The following is a 25,926-nucleotide window of genomic DNA, read 5'->3' as shown; positions in this document are numbered from 1 at the left end:
TTTGCAAAGTCATTTAACAAAGTTTAAAATTTTATTGGATAGTCAACATGGTTTCACTAAGGGAAAATCTTGCCATACAAATCTTTCGACATTCTTTGTAAAGGTTACTGTTTATGTAGGTGAGGGTAACTGTGTAGATTTGGTGTATCTGGATTTCCAGAAAGCTTTTGACAATGTGCCACATAAAAGGCTTATAAAAAATGACCTTAATAGGTGTGGAGTACAAGTTAGTTAATTTGATAGAAGAAGGGCTGTGTCAGGTTTTAGGTATGGGCTACATTCTTTACAGTAGGTTTTTGTGACATTTTGGTGATAAATTTCAACAATAAACAAACAACACACAGTCCACTTCCTTCAAAATAATATATTAAAACAAGTAAAACATATGTACAAAAATTCGTTACACTATTAGTTATCACAGTTGTATCCAGAGCTTTAAATAGTTGTCTTTTTTTCGTGAAATTCTACACAGGCTGGTTCAGTTATTTGAAAAGACAAATTAATAATTTCTACTCTGTTATCACAATACAGTCTGTGATAATTTCACTTTAAAATCACCACTACAACTTTTGGCTACCACAGTTGTATCCAGAGCTTTAAATAATTGTTTTTCCTCAAAGTCCACACAGGTTGGTTCAGTTACTTTAGAACACATTTGTCAAGATGAATTATTCTTATCTACTTTGTTGTTACAGTACAATCTGTGATAATTTCACTTTAGAAATCACCACTATACACTCTTTATGGTTAAACTCACAATCACTAAGTCTAGATCTATCTCTATCTATCCAACTTACTTGAACTACATTTTGAATGCATATTTATAGCCCAATAGAGGCCTAGAACTTTCCACATAGTATGAGATATTATGATGCAATAATACTCAAATAAAACAAAGATAAAAACGTAAAAGGTTATTTAGTAACATGATGCAGTAATACAAAAATCACAAATTCACAACAATTGAACTACACAATGTATGATTCCTGACATTCTAATGATTGGCAAACTTCCTAACGTTTTCTTCAACTTCTGGAATGCTATCTACTGTCATTATTCACACTTCTTGTTGGGTTGGCTTTTCTTGGTCAGGTCCATCAGTGGAGCAGCAACTATGATGTAGTTTGAGATGAATTTCTTATAGTATCCCACTAACCACATGAAGGATCTGACTTGCTGCTTGGTCATCAGAACTAGTGCATCTTGTATGTGAGTTAGCTTTTCCTCTTCCATGGTTATCTGTTGGTCACCCACCTTGTGTCGAACAAAGTCCAGCACAGAATAGCTGATATAGCACTTTGGTGGTCTTATGGTCAGACCTGCTATTCTCACTCACATGAACAGTTCTCTGATTTTTTTCAGGTGGTTTTCCCATCTCGTTCTGTAGGTCAGAATGTCATCCACATAAAGTTTGATGTTGGTGGTTTTGTGAAACATCTTCCTCATCATGCAGTTGAATGCCATTGCTGAATTGACTAAACCATATGGCATCCTCTTAAACTGGTAGCATCTGTTTGGTGTCACAAAGGCTGTCTTCTCTTTATACTCTGTCTCCATCGGGATCTGCTAATAACCTTTACTGAGTTCCCTCTTGGAAAAGAACTTGGCCCCTGTCTAGTTTTGCTATGATAGCCTCTGTATTGCCCATAGATTTGGAGTCGAACTTTGTCACAAGGTTCAGCTTCTGGAAATCTATTTAGAAGTGGTTTTGAGCTGTCTCTCTTCTTCACAATTACTACTGATGAACAGTAAGCTAAGTTTAAAGGCTCAATGATTCCAGATTCTAACATTACCTTAACTTCTTGCTTGATCATGTTTTCATTTCATAGGGCATCTTGCATGGCTTCACTTTGACTGGATCCCTGGTCGTGGTGTTGATCTTGCATTTCACAAGGTCAGTCTGGCCTGGTCTATCTGTGAAGACATCTACATACTGGCACAGTAGATCTTGTAGCTCTTTATTCTGTTTGCCAGTCAGATGTTCACTGATCTTAGTGTTGTTGTATGTTTCATTTCCACTCAGCATTCTTAGGTCTAGTAGGTCTTCAAATTCTATGACAGAGTCAGTCTTCTGGTTTTGCATTTATGACAATCATACTTGCAATGTCCATCTGTTCCTCAATAGCTGCACCAATTACGTCTTTTTCTTCCCTCTCAATGTATCTCTTCAACAGATTGGTGTGGTAAATCTTGGGCTTCCTATCTACTTTCAACTTATAGTCCATTCTGTTGACCACTTCCTGCACTTCAAAAGGTCCTTTCCACTACAGGGTGAGTTTGTTGTTGTCTGTGGGTAATAGAACTAAGACCTATGCTTGAAATGTCAATCGTGGACTTTTTGTCATAGAAGTGCATCTGAATGCCTTAAGCTGCATACAAACTCTAGAGCGAGTTGACAGGTCTCCTCCAGTCGGTTTCCCAGGTCTAACATACTGGTATATGTTCTTCACTTCTGACTATTCTTATCCTGTCCACAGTTCTTTCAATATCTGCATCAGACCTCATACTGTTCTTCCATACAGTAACTCAAAGAGTGAAAATCTTGTACTTGTTTGTGGAGCTTCTCAGTAAACAAATAATACTGGCTGCAGGTACCAATCCAAGTCATGTGGTCTCTCCTAGCACATCTTCTATAGCATGCTCTTTAAGACTCCATTAACTCTCTCACAAAGTCTATTACATCTGGGGTGGTAAAGAGCTTCCTAGCACTGATGAATCTGTTCACCACTTGCATCAGTTCTGAGGTAAACTGAGTCCTTCTGTCACTCAAGACATCTTTTGGAAAGCCTACTCTACAGAACACTTCCAGAAGGGCTTCTGCTACTCTCTCTGTCTCTATCTTCAGAAGTGCTATGGCTTCTGGGTAATGTGGCACATAGTCAACTACTGTCAGAACGTACCAGGTGCCCTGTATCAGATACAGGTGCTAGTGGTTTGACCAAGTCCACAGCTACTCTGCTGAATAACTCTTCTATGAGAGGCATCTTACCCAGTGCCACCTTGGCTACCTTTCTTTTAGGTATTATCCTTTGGTGGATGTCACATGACCTGCAGAATCTGGTCACATCTCCAATGACCCCTGGCCAATGAAAGTTGCTGGTGATTCTGTCTGCCATCTTCTTTGCTCCTGGGTGTCCTCCCATAATAAAAGATTTGCCAGTCTTTTAAAACTATCTTCACACTTAGCCATGTCAGTTCATCTTGTGAAGTATCACCATACATGTGCCACGAATTGATATACAGTTTCTCCAGTGTCAGGTTTGACTTCTCTGAACTTCCAACAAAAACCTTCTTCGGTAAGTTCATAGCATTTCAGCAAGGACACTTTTAACTTGTTATAGTCCATGGCATACACTTGTAGGCATTTTCCTGTGAGAAAGGGCTGAGACAGACTGCCCAGTTATCTTTGTCCCAGTTCTGACTTTGGGCAAATCTTTCATACCTCTCCAGGAAAGGATTCATGTCATCTATCTGTTCATCAAATTTGGGCAACTTGGGTCAGCTGATCCTGACCAGTGTTCTCTCTAAGCTACATGGCTGCATAGCCTCACAACAATGAATCAAATACCATACACTTTATTACTCCAGCTGCACACATCCTCAGTAATGGTGAGGAGTCTCAACATGTTGACAGCCTTAATGACCTTGGCAGTCAATAGGCTTAGAGCTCAAATAACCAACTGGTAGCATTGGAAATCAGTCTAACGATCCAATAGAGTCAGTGGTCTAAAAATATCCCCCCCACAAAAAATAATAACTAGTATCGAACAACCACATGTTGCCTTGATACTGGTGCACGTGAAAAAATTCATCCCACACATGGACTGATAAAATTAGAGGGAACATTGGTCCTGACACCATTGTCATTCGTGGATCCTCAGTTTTTCTGTTGAGTGAGCTTGGTGATCTCAATTTGTGCTCTTATTCTCTTTACTTCCAGTCTCTCCTTCTCTTCTTTCCACTTTTCTCTTTCATTTTCTATTCTATCACTAGTTTTTCTTCTTCTTCTTCTTCTAGTTAAATAAACTCTCATAGATCACCATCTTTGAGCCCAAGTTGCTCGTTCCTCTTTATTCACTTATCAAAGTCAGTCGACATGGTTATGTAGTGTGATTGTGATCTCTACAATATTTTCACCACAGCTACAGCTGTAAATCCTAGCTGTCTCGCCAATGTCAGGTTTTAGGTATGGGCCAGATTTCTTACAATAGGTCTTTGTAGCTTTTGGCAGTAAATTTCAACAAGAAACAAAGGGCATGCAGTCCACTTGTTTAAAAATAATATCTTAAAACAAGTCAAATGTATATATAAATGTTCATTACATATCACAGTTGTATCCAGAGCTTTAAATAAATCTCAGTTACTTTAGAACACAATATGACAAGATAAATTATTCATCTCTGCTCTGTTATTAGAATAAAATCAGTGGTAATTTCACTTTAAAAATCAACACTATACACTCTTTTTGATTAAACTCACAATCAAGCAGGCTAGATCTGACTAACTATCTATCTAACTCACTCAAACTACATTTTGGACATGTATTTCAAGAGGCCTAGAACGTTCTACACAGAACAAGATATTATGATACAATAATACTCGATTAAAACAATGAGAAAAACTTAAAAGGTTCTAGTAACATGACACAATAATACAACAAACTCCAATTCACAACTACTGAACTATATAATGTTTGATTTGTAAACAGTTACATGAACAAACCTGTGATAAACTATCACTTCTACAAATAAGTAAATTTAACACTTATGCTATACTTAAACTACAAAATATATGCAAGATAATGTATGTGGGTTATCATAATTTGAATGGGAATAACCTTAACAGTGTTATGAAAGAAAGGGATTTTGGTGTTATAGTTGATCAGTCTCTTAAGCTATCCAATTATTGTGTTGTTGCTAGTGGTAGGGCAACTAGGATTTTGGGTTATATCTACAGAAATATTTGATACAAGTCTAAAGAGGCTATAATTTCATTTTATAGATCACTGGTTAGGCCACATTTTGGGTATTGTTTTTACTCTTTGGCTCCTTACCTTAGGAAGGACATTGAATTGTTGGAAAAGGTTCAAAGGAAGGCTACTAGAATGGTACTTGGGATGAGGGGAGATGTCATATGAGGACAGGTTAATATCTCTGAAATTATTTTCTCTTGAAAGAGAAGAGCTAGAGGGATCTGATTGAGGTGTTTAAGATTGTAAAGGAAATTGATAGTGTTGATGCATCATCTTTTTCATACTTAACGGTGAGAATAGTAGGACTAGGAGACACAAATATAAATTTTGGCAGGGTAGGAGTCATCATCAGCTAAGACAGTTTCATTTTTCCAACAAGGTGGTTGACCTCTGGAATAGGTTGCCTTCAGATGTTGTGGAGGCAGTAAATTTACGTGAGTTTAAGAGAAAGCTTGATAAATACGAATGATAAAGGCTGGCTTTAAGATTTTCTTTATTTTTATTTTACTTTACATATTTAATAGTTTTAGTTTAGTTTTGAGGATAGGGCAGCCGAGATGGACCAATAGGTCCTTTCCTGTCCCTAAACATTATGTTACTTTATATTTTAGATCCAGAACACTAGCCATGAGATAAATCATGTTACTGTAGGACTGACTGTTTTCACAAACAAAATCAGTGTGTGAAATTATTTGCAACTTCAGAGAGATGATGTCGAGACCAGGACTGAGACTGATTTCTGTCAAATATTATGTATTGTACTCTCCTATAAGATATATGTTACATATCTACAAACTTTTAGAATTTTTCTGAATTCTGGTTTAAAATATCCTAAATCTGGTTGAGGTCATGAGCTTATTTTTCTTTTTTAGCATGACAGGTCAAGAAACTTATATACTGTTTCATGGGATAGTTGCAATGTGTCCTACCTAATCTTCTGTATAAAGGACTACCTTGCAACTGTCATAGGAACAGAAATATTTCAGAATTCTATTTCTCATATTTTAATTGGTCAACTACAGAGAGAATGTATATTGGGAATGCCATTTTGGCAGTTTCACGAGAGATTAGCTTCCGAGGAAAGCAGTTTATTTTTTAAGAGACCAAAGTACTACTGTGAAAGTCCCATTTTTGTTTCACCCTATTTCTACCTTATGATTTATGTGTTGCAGTTTTACCTCTTTTCATTTATTTATATTTTCTTCTTTTATTTTGCAATAATCCTTCTGCTCCACTGATCACATTTACTTGTTTCTTCTTTGCAACAAAATAGCCTTTTATTTTTATCTTGACTTCAACACTTGTGCTCTATTTCTTTCATTTCACTTGTGCCATCTCTCTACTCCTATCTTTTTGCATATTAAACCCACAGCTTCTCATTTTTGAGGAGATTGAATGACTGTGAACTACGTTTGTTTTTGAATTGTTACACTAACTAATTAACATTGAAATTGTAAAATATTACTCTTCACTGGGTATTAAAATCATTTTCTGCGAGTAATCTGTTAAAATAATAACTGTTTAACATAGAATATTTGGTTATCAATTATGCTGATGTAGCCAATATTAAGAAACAGATATTCAGAAACCAATACCATGTATGTAAGCTACAATTATATAGATATACAATGAAAAGAAACACACTCCCTATTTGCAAGCTATAGTCCACATCACAATTAAAGAGTGTTTGTGAAAAAAGATCATGCATATTGTAAAAGCAAGGTATACAATTATTCTTAAAAATGGTTTACAGCCTCATACAAAACAAGGATAGTAAATAATATATTTAAATTTCTAAATTCAGTATAATAATAATAACTTCTAATCAGAGTAGCTATGTACCCAGAATGAAACTAAAATATTGGTTTACCCATAAAACAGAAGAGGTGTATTAACAACAAGTTAATCCTCTTGATCCTGGAGTGGGTCATAAACTAAAGTATCAACAGAAGAAGACTATGTTAGTATTCAATAATAACTTCCTATCAGAGCAAGCTAGTCATCAATTTAAAGCAAGCAAGGCTTTTATTGAGATTTCACCAAATAAATACATCTTTGTTTACAAGATTGCTGTCACCATCTTCTGGTGATATACAGTTTTGTTTCTTTGCTTGCTTTTCAGTACATAGTGGAATCTGTAGTAATTGACAAATCATATTCGTTGTGCTACTAAAATAATACAATATTACTAGATGAACCTATAGTTTATATGAAAACATTAAGTTGTTAATAACATTGCTACTGAAGTATTTACTAATATACATTTCGTTTTTAGTCTTTCTAGTGATGAGAGTGACAGTGAAGGAACTATATATACATTCAGCCAAGCTGACACAGTGATTTTACGAGGTAGTAGTAGGAATGATCTCTCTGAAGTAGAGTGTGAGTGGGATCGACTTGCTAGGATCCCTAGAGGTAGGGCAATTCACTAACTGTTACCTTTATATTATTGTTATTTTTTTAAAATAATAATATTACAGAATTCTCGAATATAAATTCAAATGAGTTGATATAGAAGATATTACAAAAACATATGACTCACTTTCTGACTGTAGAAATGGTAAGCACCACTTCTTTCCTTTACAAGTTTTAGAGTAGTGCTGTTATTTAAAATAACAGTATAACATGTAAAGTTTTATTTAGGAGTGTACTCATTATTTGGCACATTTTGCAAATATACACAAATGTAACTACAGACGTTCTTCATTGGTAAAATTCTTCTGTTAACTTTCAAAAGCATTCTCTGAAAGCATATTAAGTATCTTGTATTTCCATGTTAATTTTTAAAATCTGATTAAATGTTCTCTATGAACTGACTTTAGTTGTGATCCTCTTTCTCTATCAGGTTGTTGTAGTCTTCTGCACTGAATATATTTTCTAGATGATTTCATTTGGTGAGGTCTTTTTTTTTTAATAGTTTATTTCTCATAGTATTTTGTAAAATTGTTTTCATGAGTTAACTTAATAATTCGTAAAATATTTGGAATTTTGCTTTTTTATTTTTATTCAACAAATAATAAACAAATAAAAATTGAATCCTTCAAAGATTGTATAATAAAAACACTGAGAATATGCATTGCTGAAAATTTAAAATAATAAACCAAGAAAAAAATGTACAAAAGCAAGAACAAGAGCAATAACCAAAAAAACCCAAGAAGAACAAAAAAACAAACATATTTATAAATCAGTAGCATTTTTAGGTATTATTAGTACAAATATTAAGTAGTTTGTTGTACACAATAAGTAGAAAAACACCAACTTATATTTAAAAACTACAAACTGGTGGTTGATGTAAGTAATGAACATAGAGTTGTCTGAGTAGGTCATCACAAGATGACCTGATAACTGCAACCAAGAAGTTGATAAACTAAGATATTTCATCTGGGGACCAGATCCCTGAGAAAGTGGTGTTGTTGAAAACCACCTCACAATTATAAAGAGAGGCAATGATGTAAGTCAGATTGAGGGAGGGGAGTGAAATACCCTGGGTTCTGTTGGAATGGTCAAGTCACCACAACAGAGAAGGATAGGGGATTGCAGGATATGTTCCATTGATCTGCCAGAGTCCACCAAAGGGGATTTATATGTGCACAACAGAAGGATCAGGACTTTGAGGGAAGAAAGAGCCCCCATAAGTGACAGAATGTCTTGTGCAAGAAGAGAAGGAGGGTGAAGAGTCTTGGACATCAAGATCTCCATAACAGAAAGACACAAGAGAGAGGGTTTGAGCTCACTCCACAAGGGAATTGTGGAAAACTCCCAGGTGGACAAAACATTGAACGGGAGTCAAAACAGACTTGAAAAGAGAAGGGCACAGAACTGAAATACTCATCCATTGTGGACAGGAAGAAACAATGGGACATGGGACAAATGGGAATGTGCAGGAAGGCATCCAAAACATGGATTTTGGTCATCCACAGCCCAGGAAAAAGGTACCAATGCAGATTGGGAAAACCATCTATTTAGAATTGAGGAATGATGAGAAAGAGATTTAGAGATGACAGGTCAATGACAGCTCTCAATTTCCTGTCTTCTTGGGGACAACAAACAGTAATGAGTGAGGTTGAAGATGGGTTCTATAGCTTCCACTGTCTACAAAGAGGCACTGAAGATGTTGAATATGCAGAGGATTGGAGGGAAAAGAATATGGAAGAGGATGAGGAGAAAGAAGAGACGGAGAATGAAAGTGTAGGAACAGACCATGAGAAAGAATTTGCACAACCCAAGGGTTGCTGGTGAAAGGAAACCTTATGTAGATAAAGCAGGAGAGGTGGGTACCAAAAAGGGCTTAGAGTCAAGAAGCAACTTCAAAGATGAGTCACTGCCAAGAGCTGCAGTAGCCTGTCCTGCAGGAGAAGGATAATGAACATAAGCAATTGAACAAGGAACAGAGAGTGGTTGTAGCCCAATATGACACCTGAGAATAGGTAGTAGACTAAGGTGCTTGTGGTCTAATGATTTGGGAAACCAAGGAAACAATAGAAGATTGGTGGTGAGCAGCTTCAGCCTGGAATTCCAAAGAGTTGGTAAAACACCTCTAAAGGAGGAAGGTAGGCAGACACCTGAAAGGAAAGCATCCTGGCAAAAGAGGTCTGAAAAGTAAAGAAAACATGTCAAAATGGAGGCAGTAGAGGATGAAATAGAAGCCAAGGGTGCCAAACAAGTAAGAACAGGTTTCCCCTAAAAACTATTGAGGTCACAAAGGAGAACTCTTTGTGAAGGTTTGAGAGATTGCGAAGGAGTTGGATAAAGGTAAGACATAGTTGAGTAGATTGCTGAAAAGAAAAAACTTAAGAAGGAGAATGTGGAGCACCCTAAATGGAGAGAAGAAGCTCAAGACTAGAGTTCAAGAAATATAGAAGGTTTGCAACTATAGGCATTAGAAAAGGAGTTGTGAAGTCAAGTAGGAGGATGAAAACATTGATCATTAAGACTGGGAGAGAAAAGTATCAGTAAGGGCATGAATATCTGGGGTTGGGGAGGGGGGAGAAAGTCAGTAGTTAGGGGTTCATGAACTAAAGGAACCCAAGAGTCAATGTTAGATAAACTGTTTCAGTTTCAGCTTAATGTGATCATTATGATGTTTAGTTAATTTTAGAAGCAATATTTTATGGTAAGTTTGTTATATAACTGTGTATGAATCATACATTGTGTAGTTGAATTGTTATAAATTAAAGATTGTTTACAATAGTGAGATTATTCCATCATGTTGCTAGAACTTTCCGAGTTTCTTGTTGGTTTAATTGAGTTTTATTGCATCAGAATATTTAGTATTGTTTGGAATTTTCTAGAATGCATGATCATGAGTTTAGCAATAAAGAGAGTATAGTGGCAATTTTTCAAGTGAAATTATTACAGACTGTATTATAATAACAAAGTGAAGAAGAATAATTCGTCTTTGCAATTGTGTTCTAAAGTAATTATTTAAAGCTCTGGATACAACTGTGGTAATCAACAGTGTAATGAACAGTTGTATATATGTTTGATCTGGTTTTAATATGTTAGTTTAAAACAAATGGACTGTGTTGCTGTTTGTTTATAGTTGAAATTTATTGCCACCAAGTCACAGACACCTACTGTAAGGAATCCAGCCTTACAAAACCTGACACTCATTAGGATTCACTGGTGAAAGAGATAGAATGTCACATACCTGAGTAATGAGAATAACAAACAAAGAAGGAGGAGGTACATGTTCCTCATCAGGAAGAGAAGAACCAGAAAAAAGGCTGAAAGTGGAAATTGCTGATCAAAATCATACACAGTTGAGGCAAGCTTCACAAAAGGCAATGAAACAGAACTGGAAGGGAAGCAGACAGAAGAGAACCAACCAGCTGATGCACAATAGCAGTAGTGTCCTGAACAGATAATGTGTATCCAGTCGCCATTGATACAAATGTAGAAGATTTCTGTAGAGGAACATCTAGGAGTTAGGATGGGAATTCATAGTAAATCAGAAATCTACAAGTGAATTAGTTTGTTTACATTTTATGTATAAGATATTTATATATACAGTAGAAATAAGAACGAGATGACTATAGAGAAAACAAAATTGAAATCAGATCAATGGAAAGAAATTGCAACAAGGTCAAAAATAACATAAAAATAAAGAAAGAAAGAAAAGCAGTCAATCAATGTGATGAGAACTACTAAAGGCACAGGAAATAAAAATCACATCAGAACACAAGTAGTGCTAAGAAAATAATGATCTTAAGACTACTGGGTATTGCCGTGCATGGAAGTTGTTTCACCCTCCTATCGGTAGAGGGCTACAGCATTATGACAAAATCATCATAGGCTGGTGTAATACATATATAGCCACATGCAGGGATGGAAGTTGAAAGTTTTTTTTTGCATTCTGATAATTCCAGTGACATAAATAAAAATAAACATGATTTGAACAGTTGTGATGGTCCTATTAACAATATGTGATGGTTTCAAATGCTAAACTGAGGATTACTTTTGATTTTTGTGTATAGCATTAAAACTTTTTAATACATCTGAAACACTGGGCTTAGTTACTTCTGATCATTCTAGTTCAAAGTTGAGACTGTAATTCAAAGACACTGACTGGAATATAAGAGTCCACTATTTTGAATAATGTTGGTATCACAAGAACTATAACTTAGTAATAAGTCAAAATGCCTTTGCTAATGAAAAGGATTAATATTTTGTTAAACTACTACAATACCTATTAGAATACAGTAATCTTGTAAAATTGTATTCTTTATTGTTTATGCAGGTCCATTTCCTAGACGACCCCCTCCACGCATCACAACAAAGTCTGATATCATCGACTGTTAGCACCTGCAGCACGAAAACTTAGAAATCATCCTGTTTCATTGATTCACAATTTAACCTCTGTAAGCTCACAGTGTGGTAACTCAACTCAAGTGGTTTTTCTCTCACCTGTTAATTCCCAATTTGTTTTAAATCCTACAGCTTTATTTTATATATATATAATTTATGTAATCTTGTTGGTCATCAAGATACTATAGAAATATTGTATCAGTCTTAGAGAGCAAAAGTTCTCAACAACAATATTTAGTGTTATTAAGATCAACTTTCCCCAGTAATTAAGTTCTAGTCAGTCAATAACCGTCCTAACTTCCTCAGTAATATTTCATGGTTTTTATGAATGAAGTTTAGAGTAAATTTTTCTGGTAATATTTGTCAGATTACATCTAATTTATTTCCTTAATTTTGAGACTTCAAATAATACAGTAATAAATACATTTTCCTACCATAAATATTAGTCATTTAAAATAAGGATTGATTCATAATCTTTACTGTAATAACTTGTGTATTTTGAACATTTTTGTTATCAGCAATTTTGCATAGTATGTTTACAACTGCCATAATTAGGTAGTAATTAATTTTTGTTGATCACTCTTTGTTTTTTGAAAATGTTGGCAGGCTAAGCAGAACTTGAATTATTATCTTCCTATTCCATGTTTCAAGCCATAACTGATCAATACTTTGTGTTCAGATGTTGCAGTCTTTCATTGATAAACTGGAAATTAAATCAGGTGTTTTTGATTTATCAAACCATTTCTAACTATAATTTTAATTATAACAAGCAGCTCGATTTAAATAACTTCAATCATCACAAATTATATATTATAAGTGTGAGAAATACCTACTTTCAAAACAGTCATTAGTAAAAATCCAACTGCAATGTACTATCATCAGTTCCAATAAATACCAGTCATCATCAGTGCAATTTAAGTGTAAAAAAAAATTAATGAACTCCAACGATCAAAAATATATTAATAAAAAAAGACTGTCACAAATCTTTACCATAAGAGTACAAATCATTTGTCATGAATACTCAACTTTATGTAAGTGTTAACATATTATTTTGTTCCTTACTGAGTTGTGGTTATAGTCAAAGCTCAGGAATAGTTAAATTGTTTTTCACAGACATTCATAACCAATAGTTCAATTATTACATACTTATTAACTTTACATCTTCTGGCTTTTTCAGTTTTTTACAATGTCTGAATTCTTTTTCTGCTTTTTACTTACATCCATCCTAACCTGTTTTTCAAATTTTTTTTTTATAATGAAGTGAAACTACCAGTATAGCATTAGTTGTTAAAAACATTTGATTATATCATTTTAACACTATACCTATTAGTTATCCTGTCACAGTCTCTCACTTGCAGGTACATAACCTATTTGTTTACAACTTCAAGTTTCCTGTGCATTTGTCTCAGATTTTCTACCACTGAAACATTAAACCTGCATTACAAAGAAATTTATAGTTACAATAGCACATAAGCATGTGCTTCAACTAAGTTACATTTATATGGTAATAAGTTTTGAAAGATATTTGTCCAGTTTAAAAACATGTTTTTATCAAATATTGAAATCGAATAAACTAGCAAGTTGATTAGACAAATTGATTTGATGGATCGTGTAAGATAACATCCTACATGTTGAAAATAAAACAATTGAATGGAAGAAGTAAAATGCACTGAGCTGTATACAAAGTTCAATAATAGATATATGTACAACCTACATATCATATATTCAACCCTAAAAAAAGATCCCACTAGTCAGAGCAGCCTTTATTATTATTGCTATTGACAAACGCAGAGTATTACATGCTTTCAACGTGAACATCCAGTATTTCAGCTACTGCAGCCTAAACATGTCGGGTGTTATTGTGGTGTGTACTGATATTAGTAGATATTTCTTGAGATTTAATGTCTTTATGTATTAAAATATTTTCATAGTTTGATTTGTTTACTAATTAACCCTCATTAGTCAGAATAGTGAGTAGTTAGGTGACCTTGTCACAGCTGAAAAGTTAGTTGTTTGTATACCACCAAGTTCCAGTAGAGACTGGCAGTGATCACTAAGATCACTGATCATCAGAGAAGCAACATTCTAAAGTAATTTAGTTTAATGAGGTTAAGATATATACATATATAGACACAAGAGTCGAAAATCTTAATTGTTAAATACATAAATGTTATTGAATCAAATCCATAAAAATTACACTTGAATATGCCAGTACCTTAAATGTTGCAAATTCCAACTATGTTCCAAAGGGTTAAAGGTCACAACTGTCATCAATATTAATGCCTAATTGAAATCACAAGAATGTGTCATTAGCCATACCTATATTCAGTAAAAAAAAGCCAGTGGTCATACCTAACCAGTCAGAAATTTCCATTGCTAAACATATTTGTAGAATTCACCAGTCAAACCTAATTACATCTAGTTTAATCATTATGTCAGCAAGCACACCTAGTTACAGTTACAAATCAATAGCTATGTAAAGTCACATTTAGGTGAGTCATTGATCATGCTTAATTATAAGTATCTACAGTCACACCTAGTTCTAGATGTAGCTATCACTGGTTATAATAACAAGAGTCAATAGTTATATGAAGTTACAGTCATGGGAATCATGAATCATGCCCAGTTACAAGTACCTATAGTCACCAGCCACACCAAATTAAAGGTGCATTAGAATCAACAGTTGTAACTAGCTACAATAACAAAGATTCAATGGTTATATAAAGTCACAGTCATAGGTAGCATACCCAATTATTAGTACTACAGTCATCAGTCACACGTAATTCTGGGTACAAGAATTAAGAAAGAATCAATGATTATATGTATCTATAGGCACCAACCACACCTAATTATAGGTGCATTAGAATCAACAGTTGTAACTAGCTATAATAACAAAGAATCAATAATTGTATAAAATCACAGTCATGGGAATCATGCCCAATTATAAATACTACATTCTCCAGCCACACCTAGTTATAGGTGCAAGAATCAACAGTTGTTAATGAGTCATTAGTTATAACTGGTTATAATGACAAGTTGTATTTGCATAAAGTCAAAGAAGTTGCTTGTCGTACCTTATATAATTAGCATGTGTAAAGTGATCATTAGTCAGTTACAATTATCTAAAGTTTGTATTTAAGGCTTTAATTGCTGTATCCTGACATATAGTTAACTTTTCTGCTATCAATCCTCTACTAAGCATGTAAGAAATAACCAAAGTTATTGTCATGTAAAACAATACCCCAGTTGTCACACAAATCTCTTGTAAATCTGACAAAGAGTAATATTTTTAGCAATCCTCTGAATAGTATTTCTTGAAAGCTGATACCATATTTGCTAATTTGGATAATTTTATTTTTTCCCTTGATTGAAGATAAAGTTTTTGTAAAAAAAGAGGGAAGTAATTATCTCAAAATCAAAGATATCAGAGAAGTTGCAACTAAAATGGCTTAGGCATTTCTAAGGCAAACTAATAACTTGGTTATTCACAAGTGCCCAAAATATTGTATAAATATCTCACTTTTTTGTGTTACTAATTTCTGATTAGCGAATCAGCTCCTTTGATTGTTTTTAATATGACTAGGAATTACAGGTAAAAGTGAATACCAATCCATCTAGGCTTCGTGAAGTAATTGTTTTTAATATGACCAGGAATTACAGGTAAAAGCGAATACCGATCCATCTAGGCTTCGAAAAGTGATTGTTTTTAATATGACCAAGAATTACAGGTAAAAGCGAATACCGATCCATCTAGGCTTCGAAAAGTGATTGTTTTTAATATGACCAGGAATTACAGGTAAAAGCGAATACCGATCCATCTAGGCTTCGAAAAGTGATTGTTTTTAATATGACCAAGAATTACAGGTAAAAGCGAATACCGATCCATCTAGGCTTCGAAAAGTGATTGTTTTTATTATGACCAGGAATTACAGGTAAAAGCGAATACCGATCCATCTAGGCTTCGAGAAGTGATTGTTTTTAATATGACCAGGAATTACAGGTAAAAGCGAATACCAATCCATCTAGGCTTTGAGAAATGATTGTTTAGTAATGTTACTTGCTCAAGACTTGAAACATTCTTCCAGTAAATAAGGAGATAACTTTTCTAATTATTTCAAACCAAGAAAAAAAATGATCAATCAAAAACAAACAAGAAATTTAAAATGGCAGGTCTCAGTTGTTTAAATCAAGGCATGAAGAAGGGCCAAAATTTCAAGCACAGAATGACCAATTTAATTTTGTGTGTACTATTATTTTCTTTTTATATGTTATGCCAGTATAACTTGTTTATCACTGGAATGTGCCTTGATCGAGGCATCCGTGTTACCTGCCTTAACTAGATAACCTGCTGTTGCATTGTTTAATGTGAGTTGCTTGATATCATATTACAATTTCTTGTTAACAATAGTTTTTGTTACATTTCTGCATGTGTAATATATGATATTGTGGTTCATGTAATTGGTAGTTTCTAATTGTCCATATTACCACATATGTCAGCTGATGACTTGTTGTTTCATAAGTGTCTAATCTTTATGGAGTATTCTCACAGTTGATGATGTTTTGTGGCAGTTTTCTGTGTTAGTGATTTTTCTGGAGTTTACCTTAGTTGGAATACAGCACTATATAGGTGGCCATCATATTAATCTAGTGTTACTATTTTGTGTCTGTTGCTGTTAGCTTTACTGAGGAAAAAGGTGTATATCATTAGAGTTGTAAGAATCTTCAGCATAAGTCTTCATCATAGATTTGTTATAAGTATGCTGTTTTATGAAGAAACCAGGAAAAAGTGTTGGCTGACACACAAGATTATTCAGCTTTTATTGTAGCCTGCTTATTACAGATGTGTAGCTTTGATAATACTGTGTGTGTGAGTTTTCAAGCATTAAAGTACTATTCTAATTAGACCCAACGTTTATTATATTTGTTCAAAACTTGTTACTCCACTCTTGTGATGGACCAGTGTATACACAAGTTTGTTAAAATATCTGTTAGATAGTATAAGGTTTATATAGCTTGTGAAAACCTAGTTATCACCTTGAGGTTTAAATTCACAGATAAAAAAAAACAACACTGAAACTGCATAGTAATTGCACAACCTTATCCACACTTTTATTCATTAAAATGTGCCCAAAAAATTTTTAAATTTGGTTAAGTTCAGTGGGTAAGAATCAAAATCTCCATCTGTATGAGAAAGCAAGTTTACACATTTTTTTTTTTTTTGGTTCTTGCTTTTCGGATTTGAGATAAGTAAATGTTGGTTTCTTGGGTAAAGTGAGTGTGTCCACATGCAGTGGATTTGTGAATCAATTTCTCTGTACATGTCTTTTTTTCACACAGTCTGTGTTGTTGTTAAACACCTGGTGGTAATGCATTTTAACAGCTGCTGGTGTTCTACAATATTAAGGATTTTTTTTCATCATGCTTGTGTGATTTTATCAATTTTACTGCCCATTAACATAAATGTTGTGAATTATACACAGGCTCGCCAACAGGGGTGGGGTCAACTGCCCAGGGGCCCGGGCAAAGCATCTTTAGGCTATATCTTCATTTAATGATAAAAACCATAGTTTTGGGCTTTTCTTTGCATATAGACGCTTGATACATTAAGAACGACTGAAATAATAATTTGAGTAATAAATAATATGTATTTGTTACTTTATAGATTTAATAGATGTTTGTTGTTACTTTATTAATGTTTTTACACTTATACTGTGAGGTGAAAACGGCTGCTGCTATGATTTTGTCTGGTTTATGAGCTCGTTGCTGTCCTAATTTAGGATCTTCTCTTTAATAAATTCTTGAAAATGTTAAAAAAGAGAGAGAAAGGGGGCCTGGCGAGGACGTTTGTCCCAGGGCCCGTGCTGGCTCTCGTCATTCCTGATTATACACCACTAACTTGAAATCATTCATATCTGTCCAATATGTTGTCATGTGTCATATCTATCTACTCAGTGTTTTTGTTTTAAAGTCAGTTTGTTTTTCTTACCTAGTGTCTTTTTTTGTGATTCATTAAATGTACTCTTTCTTCACACCATTGTATTATTTCACTGTACCTGACTGGGTAATGTAGTATCATTAAATAATATTTAACCTGTAAATAAAGTAATTAAAAAAAATCCTTTTTAAATGTATATAAAGATCTGTGAATGAACAGGTTATTGTTAAATGCTGTTTTCATTATTTTTACCAAGGTTTGCAGGCTGGGTATGGTCTGTTGGTTTGCTTGCTGGTGTGTGAAGGAGAAAGTCCATGGTTCATGTCCTAGTGCCACAAAATCACACTCGACACTTTGATACTATAGATTCATTATAAGAGTGACTGTCAAATCCCAATAATTGATTGTAACCAAACAGTTGTTTGGGGGGGGGGGGTTGACTAACCACCTTCTTTCTAGTTTAAAATTTAAAGATAGCCCTATCGTAGTTTTGCATAGATATATGAAAAACCAAAGCTTGTTTTCTATCAAATCTGCAGCATTTTCGTTTTCTGATAAAAGAGGGAAGGATTGCCAAGAAGATTTTTTTTCTTTTTTGCCCCTCTACAATGCTAATTCAGTAATTATTAAATTGTAAACTGTTCTTTCATTATATGTATAGTGGGGAAACTTATTTTATTACAGACTGTATTATAATAACAGAGTAGAGTAGAGAAGAGTTCTAAAGTAACTGAACCAGCCTTTGTGGACTTTGACAAAAAAGAGACAATTATTTAAAGCTCTGGATATAACTGTGGTAATCAACAGTGTAATGAACAGTTATATATACATTTGATCTGTTTTTAATATATTAGTTTAAAACAAATTGACTGCATTGCTGTTTGTTTATAGCTGAAACTGAGAAGTTGCTAGTTGTTAAGATGAGAATTTAAAGGTGTTTTGTAAAGAACAGTAGAAATATAGAAAAGTGTAAAAATTTAAAATAAAAATATCTAGGGCTGGTGAGATTACATTATTGTCCTGTGATTTTGAGATCTAATAACATAACATAATGTTTTGGGACAACATGAAACCAATTGGTCTATCTGAGCTGTTCCATCCTCTAAACTAAATTAATTTATTTACTTATAAAGCATTTTCTTAAACTCACTGAAATTTACTGCCTCTACAACATTTGAAGGCAACCCATTCCAAAGGCCAACACCCTGACTCCTTAAGTTTTTTGTTTAATGTATTATCTGCTTGAAAAAATCCTAACATAAAGTGTGCTTTTTAGTAGATGTGTTGTTTACTCTGTATTTTCAGATTGTTTTTTTTTTGTCACATTAATCAACTGTCTTAGTTCTGTTCTTTTACAAACAAAAACTCACATCATAACATGCATCTTTGTGACTTGATACTGTGGTTTGTCTTTTGTATATAGCAGAGGGAAAAATATTAATAGCTTGTTACATTGTACCAAAGAGTTAAGATCCATTTAATCATAAACAAGGTATGTGCAATTATAGAGCTTTGAAAACATTTCTTAATAAAAAAAGTTTAATTTTTGAACACAAAAAACAGTGCTTCTTTTAAAGCCAGTTTCAGTTGGTAAACAAATTATGCCATACAACAAGCTTATGCATTGCAAATTGTCTGCTAAAGAATCAAGCCACATGAACGTTTGGACTGAGGACTTAATAAAGTTAAACCATCTATGTCATTGTGTCAAAATGAACTCCTAGGCATGGCCTAGTTATTAGCAAGTCAAATTGTGGATCTGAGGGTCTCCAGTTTGAGTCCCATTGCTACAGAATAAAACTTTGGGGACTGTGTGTGTGTTTTATAAGAGTGGCAGTCAAATCTCACTATTGAAAGAGTTGGTGGTGTGTGCTGATGACTAGCTTTAGCCTCAATTCAAATTAAGGATGGCTAGTGCAGCTAGCTCTTGTGTAGCTTTGTGCAAATATCGAAAACAAAAAAAATCATCATTTATAAATATTAAAACATTAGGTTAGTTTATATTTTTCCTTCCTTCAGATGCAGAATCATTCAGGGTATTTGTAAATCTCAGAATGTAAGGACTGTGAAAGTACCTATTATTCAGTTCTCTAACTCTACAGCTAACTCCCAATATTCAAGTTATAAGATAAAAGTACCAACACAAGTATGAAAAATACGGTTCATATAATGCATTATGGGAAGGTATACTCTATTCTGTCTTTAATATTAATTTCATTAATTAACACTATTGGTTAGATGCATAATATATCTACCATTTAGTGTTATATTTTTACTATAAATATTATTTTGCATTATCAGCTCAATATATGGATTTAGAACTAAACTAAATCTTAAAAGTTGGCCGAACCTCGTAAGACATTTAATTTACAGACCAACTGATGAGAGAATGTATTCTAATCTTTGTAAGTTAGAATATTAAAACAATATATTTGGGCCAGGCTTTCTTAAGTGTCTAATTTGATGTTGCCAGTGTTCTGGGGCAAATGTCTCTGACTGCATACCTTACACAAACATAATAATTTCTAAATGATATACGATGGACAGAGCGATCCAAACATATATAATATGTTGAGTTTATGTTAAGGTTTTCCAGCAAACTAAGGAAATAAACAATGGTGGGGTGTCAACAGTAATATGTCGCCAGCAGAAAAATTTAATTTCAAAACAATAACACAAACACAAAAATTGTGACTCAAGCCTTTATTGTGATTAATTAGTAAACATTTATGTTTTGAAAATTTGTTATTAGCTGATTGTCCCATTACTTTTTCACATAAAAATATAACCCAAATCACATGTGTTCTCCTTTACGGTTGTTTATTTTCAAGACAATAATTATAAATTTTTTCACGGCCGGGGCGCCGAAGAGAATGCCCCGACCGTGCTCGGTAGGAGATCATCACTTTAACTTTAATTTAACTCCTTATATATGCTTTGCACTTATTAGTATAATGCCACATTATTATAAAAGCTTACGTTTATGATCTGTGAAAGTAGTCTCATACAAAATAACTATTCTTATTAGCCTGCTATAACTGGATTGACTGTAGAAATGCAAAGGAAATCACATTAATTTCTACACTATTTTTGCTAATATACAGAGTTAGTATGCATTTCGGTGCTAGATTGCATATTTGTATTGTTAGAATGGTTGGTAAAAAAAATGAACAGCTGAAATATTATCACAGAAAGAAAAGCAACAGAAGGGAAAACCTTCTTACAATTTGTTTACCTTTTATTCTAGGTACAATATAATCTGGTAAAGAAGAACACGTGAAAAACAGTAGTTATCTTCATTAAGGTGGAAAAATATGACAGAATGTAGCTAGGTTTTTGGCACAAGGTTTTTCAGTAGTTATATTTTCAAGATCTGTATAAATCATACTTATAGGTGAAGATTATTTTTCACCATTTCCCAGTTGAAAAACGGACACTTAAGAAATCCTGGCCCTTTTAATTAGCTTTATTTATTACCAAATTGATTTTTAGTTTTGATCGGGAATAAATTTTAACACGTGAGAATGGGAATGTTTAAAATGTCTTGAAATTGTTCGATCACTTCATTAGGCTTGAAGTATTTCAAAAACATTAACTCGTGAATATTTTCCCACAGATTAAAAGTACAAACGTTTGGAACTATTTATTTAGTTATCTATTGTGTCTTTATTCCTCATTTCACCGCCTCAAGAAAATTATTCTTAAGTCTTCCTTTTAATTTATTTGACTGCTAATTTATAAGTTGCTAAAAATACATTACAGTTAGACTCCATCAGTTCACCGTATCATTTTCTTCGGCCAAGTTAAAATCTTAGTTTTAAGAATTTTCAGTAACTATTATTGAAAAGAATGTGTAGTTTACCGATCTTGATGTATTACATAATTTACTATATATATACGTGTATATATATATATGTATATTTAACGTGTTGTATTATGTTTTAAAAGTTTGTTTTGAAAAATGTTGAAAATATGCAGTTTAGACTAATTTTGAAACATTTTGTTAAAAAATATTTAAATTGTTAAAACATAAACAAATGAATAGGAACGTTGTTTACTCTATTTACTTTGGTGTATGTAATTTTTTTAAATGTATGTTTTTCTGTAGAACACGTTAATATCTTTGAGCAGTCGTGCATCTTGTCGAGTGTAGTATAATACAATAACTACAGACAAATGTGATACACGGGGTGTTAAAGTATCAGTTTTCAATAATGCTGTAGTTTTTATATCGTATCTTTCAGTAAAACAGTTCGGAACAAATACACGTGCATTTGAGATAAGCTTCATTTTAGAGAGTCACATCATATTCAAAATGTTTTATTGCAATTGTAACTTGGGAATCATATTCGCATTGATTTGGTGATGATGTTTTTCATTTTAAGGTGATCGTCGTGATGACTTCTAAGGAAATTATTAAACAATACAACAGCAGAAGGATATGTTGAATAATTACACTGTTACGTTCAAAGCTGTTAATAACAAGTGTTTTTGTTGTTGTTCTCCTTGCATATTCCTACCTAGAGCATGTCTACTCAAGTACAAAGTGTACAGTATTTTACCAAACGTACTCTTGTACAACTAGACACTTTTCAAAAGAAGTGGTGTACAGAAGAATAAACAAATAAAGAATTAGTAATAAATATTATTCGAGTTTGTGTTGTTCTCACAATATTTTTACAAATAATGTGGTTTCTCATACTACTATATTTTCTTTTCCATCGAAAAGATTTTTCAATTTTGTATGGCTGTTTATGCTAACTTGTTTCCTTGTTTTAGAACTTATTCTTGGTGATTTGTTTCTGGTTTCAAGTCCAAGAGTAAAAGTATACCACTAAAATTTGGCTGACAAAATTGTGATCCGAAAACATTTCATACCTACACTGATCCTGTGTTTGTGTTGCTACTGAGAAAGTATTAAGTATTTTGTAAATATAGCATTAAACTTTGTAAAACGAGTTGATACGTTTAAACTTATGTACAAAAAGATATATTTCAAAACTTCAAATGTTTACAAAAGTAGATACAAAGAAATGTGTATCAGATTACATTGTATGTCCTCAGAAATTAAAATGTGATAAATAAAAGTTATTGCAGAAAGCTTAAGCATAGGCGTATTCCATTAACTACAAATAAATTAAAACCAAATTACGATAAAATCATATATATATATACGTGTATGTCAACATAACTACAAATGAACACATTTTTCAGCCACAATTACATTATTTATTAGATAAATGTTGAAGACCAGTAATGGTAAGGTCTTAATCCTTAGGTAAGTATTGGCAAAATCTGATACAAATAGTGATGAAATATGTAATAATGGCTTCTGGTAAAAGCACAAATTTACTAATTAATTGATGTTCCTATAGCTACCAAAATACAGAAAAGGATGCTTAACATGCTGGGCTGTGCATCGGAAGTTCTGTAGTTCGAACCCATGGTATGTTGCTGAACCCACTCAGCATTTTCTGCTGTACACGTTATAAAAGTGACAATCAATCCCTTTATTTGGCCCAAAGAGCCAGACAAAGGTATGATGACGACTTTCTGATATTAGCTACCTACCCTCTTGTCTGGATGTTTTTTAAACGAATTTAGGAATTAACTGTGATAACGACTTTGTCATACTAACTAGCCACCCTCTTGTCTGGATGTTTTTTAAACGAATTGTGTGATTGACTGTGATGACGACTTTGTGATACTAGCAAGCTACCAATTATGGGATTGACTGTCACTTACGTAATGAGCCGATAACTGAAGGTGGACCATCTGATCCACAGCCTGACAAGTTATATAACAGGCCGCGCCCAACATAACTTGGCATGGATTTGCAAAACAAATAAAGTAACAAGCATCAATTGGTGTACTTGACTTCAACAAAATCCGTCATTTACTGAAAATGAAGCGATTGGTACTATATCTTTGCTCTATTTTATGTTAATATATATAAGTTGATTTTTTGTCAAGCCACGCCCAGCCTAACTTAGCATGGATTTGCAAAACAAGTAATGAAACGAACAACAATAAATACACTTATGTTTCCCCAAAATCCGTCAGTTATTTAAAAGATGCGATTGCTTACTGTATTATAGTGTTACGACAGCGGAAGTCACGTGACTCTGGTAACACGTGATGAGTATCTAGAAGATTCACTAAGAGGCGAGTGCAATCTAGATGTGCACTTTTATAGTAAATAAGCCAGCAAATAAAATGGCGGCGAGAATAATTGCAGATAGGGAGATATAGAGACGGATAATCGAGTCTAGCTGTAAGTAAAGTGTGTAAATCATTGTGAATTATAGCATGTGTTGAAGTTAAAGTGACTGTGGAAATTCTGTGTATTGCAAAGTTGTATTGAGGAGGAAGAATAAACTAGTTTTATTTAAGAAAGGACTTGTATCGCTGAAGCTCCTCGGAAAGAATTTCTACCGGAAATTAACAAACGAGCAGATACGTAACAGTACTATTCCTTAAGGCAAATTTCACTTCTTCCAATCCTGGATATGCATATTCCAACCAAACAAAACCTTATTTAAATTGGTAAATAAAAGTAGTAGGGTTAAAGTTTTAAATTAGACCTCAGAAGAATTTTTACGGGAAATTAACAAACGACCAGAGACATAACAAATTTGTGTCAGAAGTGGGATTAAAAAAGAAAAAGAAGAACGAGAAGAGGCAAATCAAACTACAGCTTAGCAGATTTGATGGCAGCAATACAATAACAGCAAAAGAAACAAGAAGAACGAGAAAAAAACAAGAAGAGAGACAACATCAGTGGCGAGAAAACCTGCAACAGTGGCAGCTCGAACAGCAAAATAAACAAAAGATATTACAACAGCTGTTGGAGGAAAAAGAAAAGAAACAAGAAGAACGAGAAAAAAACAAGAAGAGAGACAACATCAGTGGCGAGAAAACCTGCAACAGTGGCAGCTCGAACAGCAAAATAAACAAAAGATATTACAACAGCTGTTGGAGGAAAAAGAAAAGAAACAAGAAGAGAGGCTACAGCAGTGGCAACTGGAACAAGAAGTACAAATGGAAAACTTTAGTAAATTTCAAAGTGAATTAAATACATTAAAGGATGATTTACTGTCTTTTACACAAGGAAGATATATTAGCCATGGACCTAATCACCCTCAAACAACAGGAAGCCCCTTCCAGACCCTGTAGCTAAACCCTAATGCAGACATCTTCAGTCTTGTCAGAAGTCACATTCCAGACATGAGTGTCAGCAATAGAGGTGATCTAGTATGAAGGAAGCCACAGGAATTCGATGGAAAGGCACCATGGGAAGCATATAGAGCACAATTTGAGCTCCTGGCAGAAATGAATGGATGGACAGAGGAGCAGAAGGCAGTGTACCTGGCAACGAGCTTGAAGGGACAATCACTGGAAATACTTGGACAGTTGTCAGCAGACGACAGGAACAACTATAGAGCACTGATAGCTGCTCTAGAACTCTGGTATGGAACTCAAAATCAGTCTGAAGTCTACAGGACTAGGTTTAGGACTAGAGTCCATGCTAAAGGGGAGAGCCTGCAAGAGCTGGCACAGGACTTGGAAATATGGCACACAAGGCCTACCGAACTGCACCACCCGATGTCCTCAAGCTGTTGTTCAGGGATCAGTTTGTAGCCATCAGGATTCAAGGCCAGAAAAGGTCAACTTTCAGAGAGGTTTGAGGGACATTGCTGGCACTGCAAACCTGGACACAAGAAAGCTCAATGCTGGAAACTTCAACACAGGGAAGATACCACGGCAGGAAAGGCTGCTATCCAGAAAGGTTGTTGGAACTGTGGAGATCAAGGACATATGAGGAGCCAGTGTAAAAAGAATACTACCAATAAGTCAGCTTCGGGAAACCAGTAGTGGTTGGTGTTGAGGGACGCCCACCAACCCCCATTGTGAAAGTCCCAACAGCTAAGTGTAAAATGGCAAGCACACATAGTGTCTATGTGGCAAGAAAGCTGGATGGCTAAAAGTGCAACTTTGTCATACATTCTGCATCCCAGCAAACCCTTGTGAGTATCAGGGTGCTAGATCACAAAGGAGTACCAGAAGCCATACAGAAGCTCTGTGGTGTGACAGGACATTTTGCAAGATTGTGGGGACCAGTGTGGGTAAATATTGAGCTCATGGGCAAGAAGAACAGACACAAAGTATACTTGGCTGACATTGAAGACCAATGCATATTAGGATTGGACTA

At 34.1% G+C, this 25,926-nt stretch overlaps 1 protein-coding gene across 1 annotated transcript in view; it reads left to right on the top strand.

Annotated features, from left to right (window-relative positions):
* LOC111087445 (Down syndrome cell adhesion molecule-like protein 1 homolog) overlaps positions 1-13,712 on the top strand; it is an 80,155-nt gene extending 66,443 nt beyond the window's left edge. Inside the window, exons 13-14 of the mRNA XM_022394082.1 lie at positions 7,248-7,387; positions 11,712-13,712. Coding sequence (XP_022249790.1) covers positions 7,248-7,387; positions 11,712-11,773 — 202 coding nt within the window. The 3' untranslated portion in view covers positions 11,774-13,712. The remainder of the gene's footprint in view (positions 1-7,247; positions 7,388-11,711) is intronic.
* Positions 13,713-25,926: the final 12,214 nt, after the last annotated feature.

The sequence above is a fragment of the Limulus polyphemus genome, unplaced genomic scaffold (assembly GCF_000517525.1).
Source record: "Limulus polyphemus unplaced genomic scaffold, Limulus_polyphemus-2.1.2 Scaffold2161, whole genome shotgun sequence".
Lineage (NCBI taxonomy): Eukaryota > Metazoa > Arthropoda > Merostomata > Xiphosura > Limulidae > Limulus > Limulus polyphemus.
This window is presented reverse-complemented; position numbering and strand designations above follow the sequence as displayed.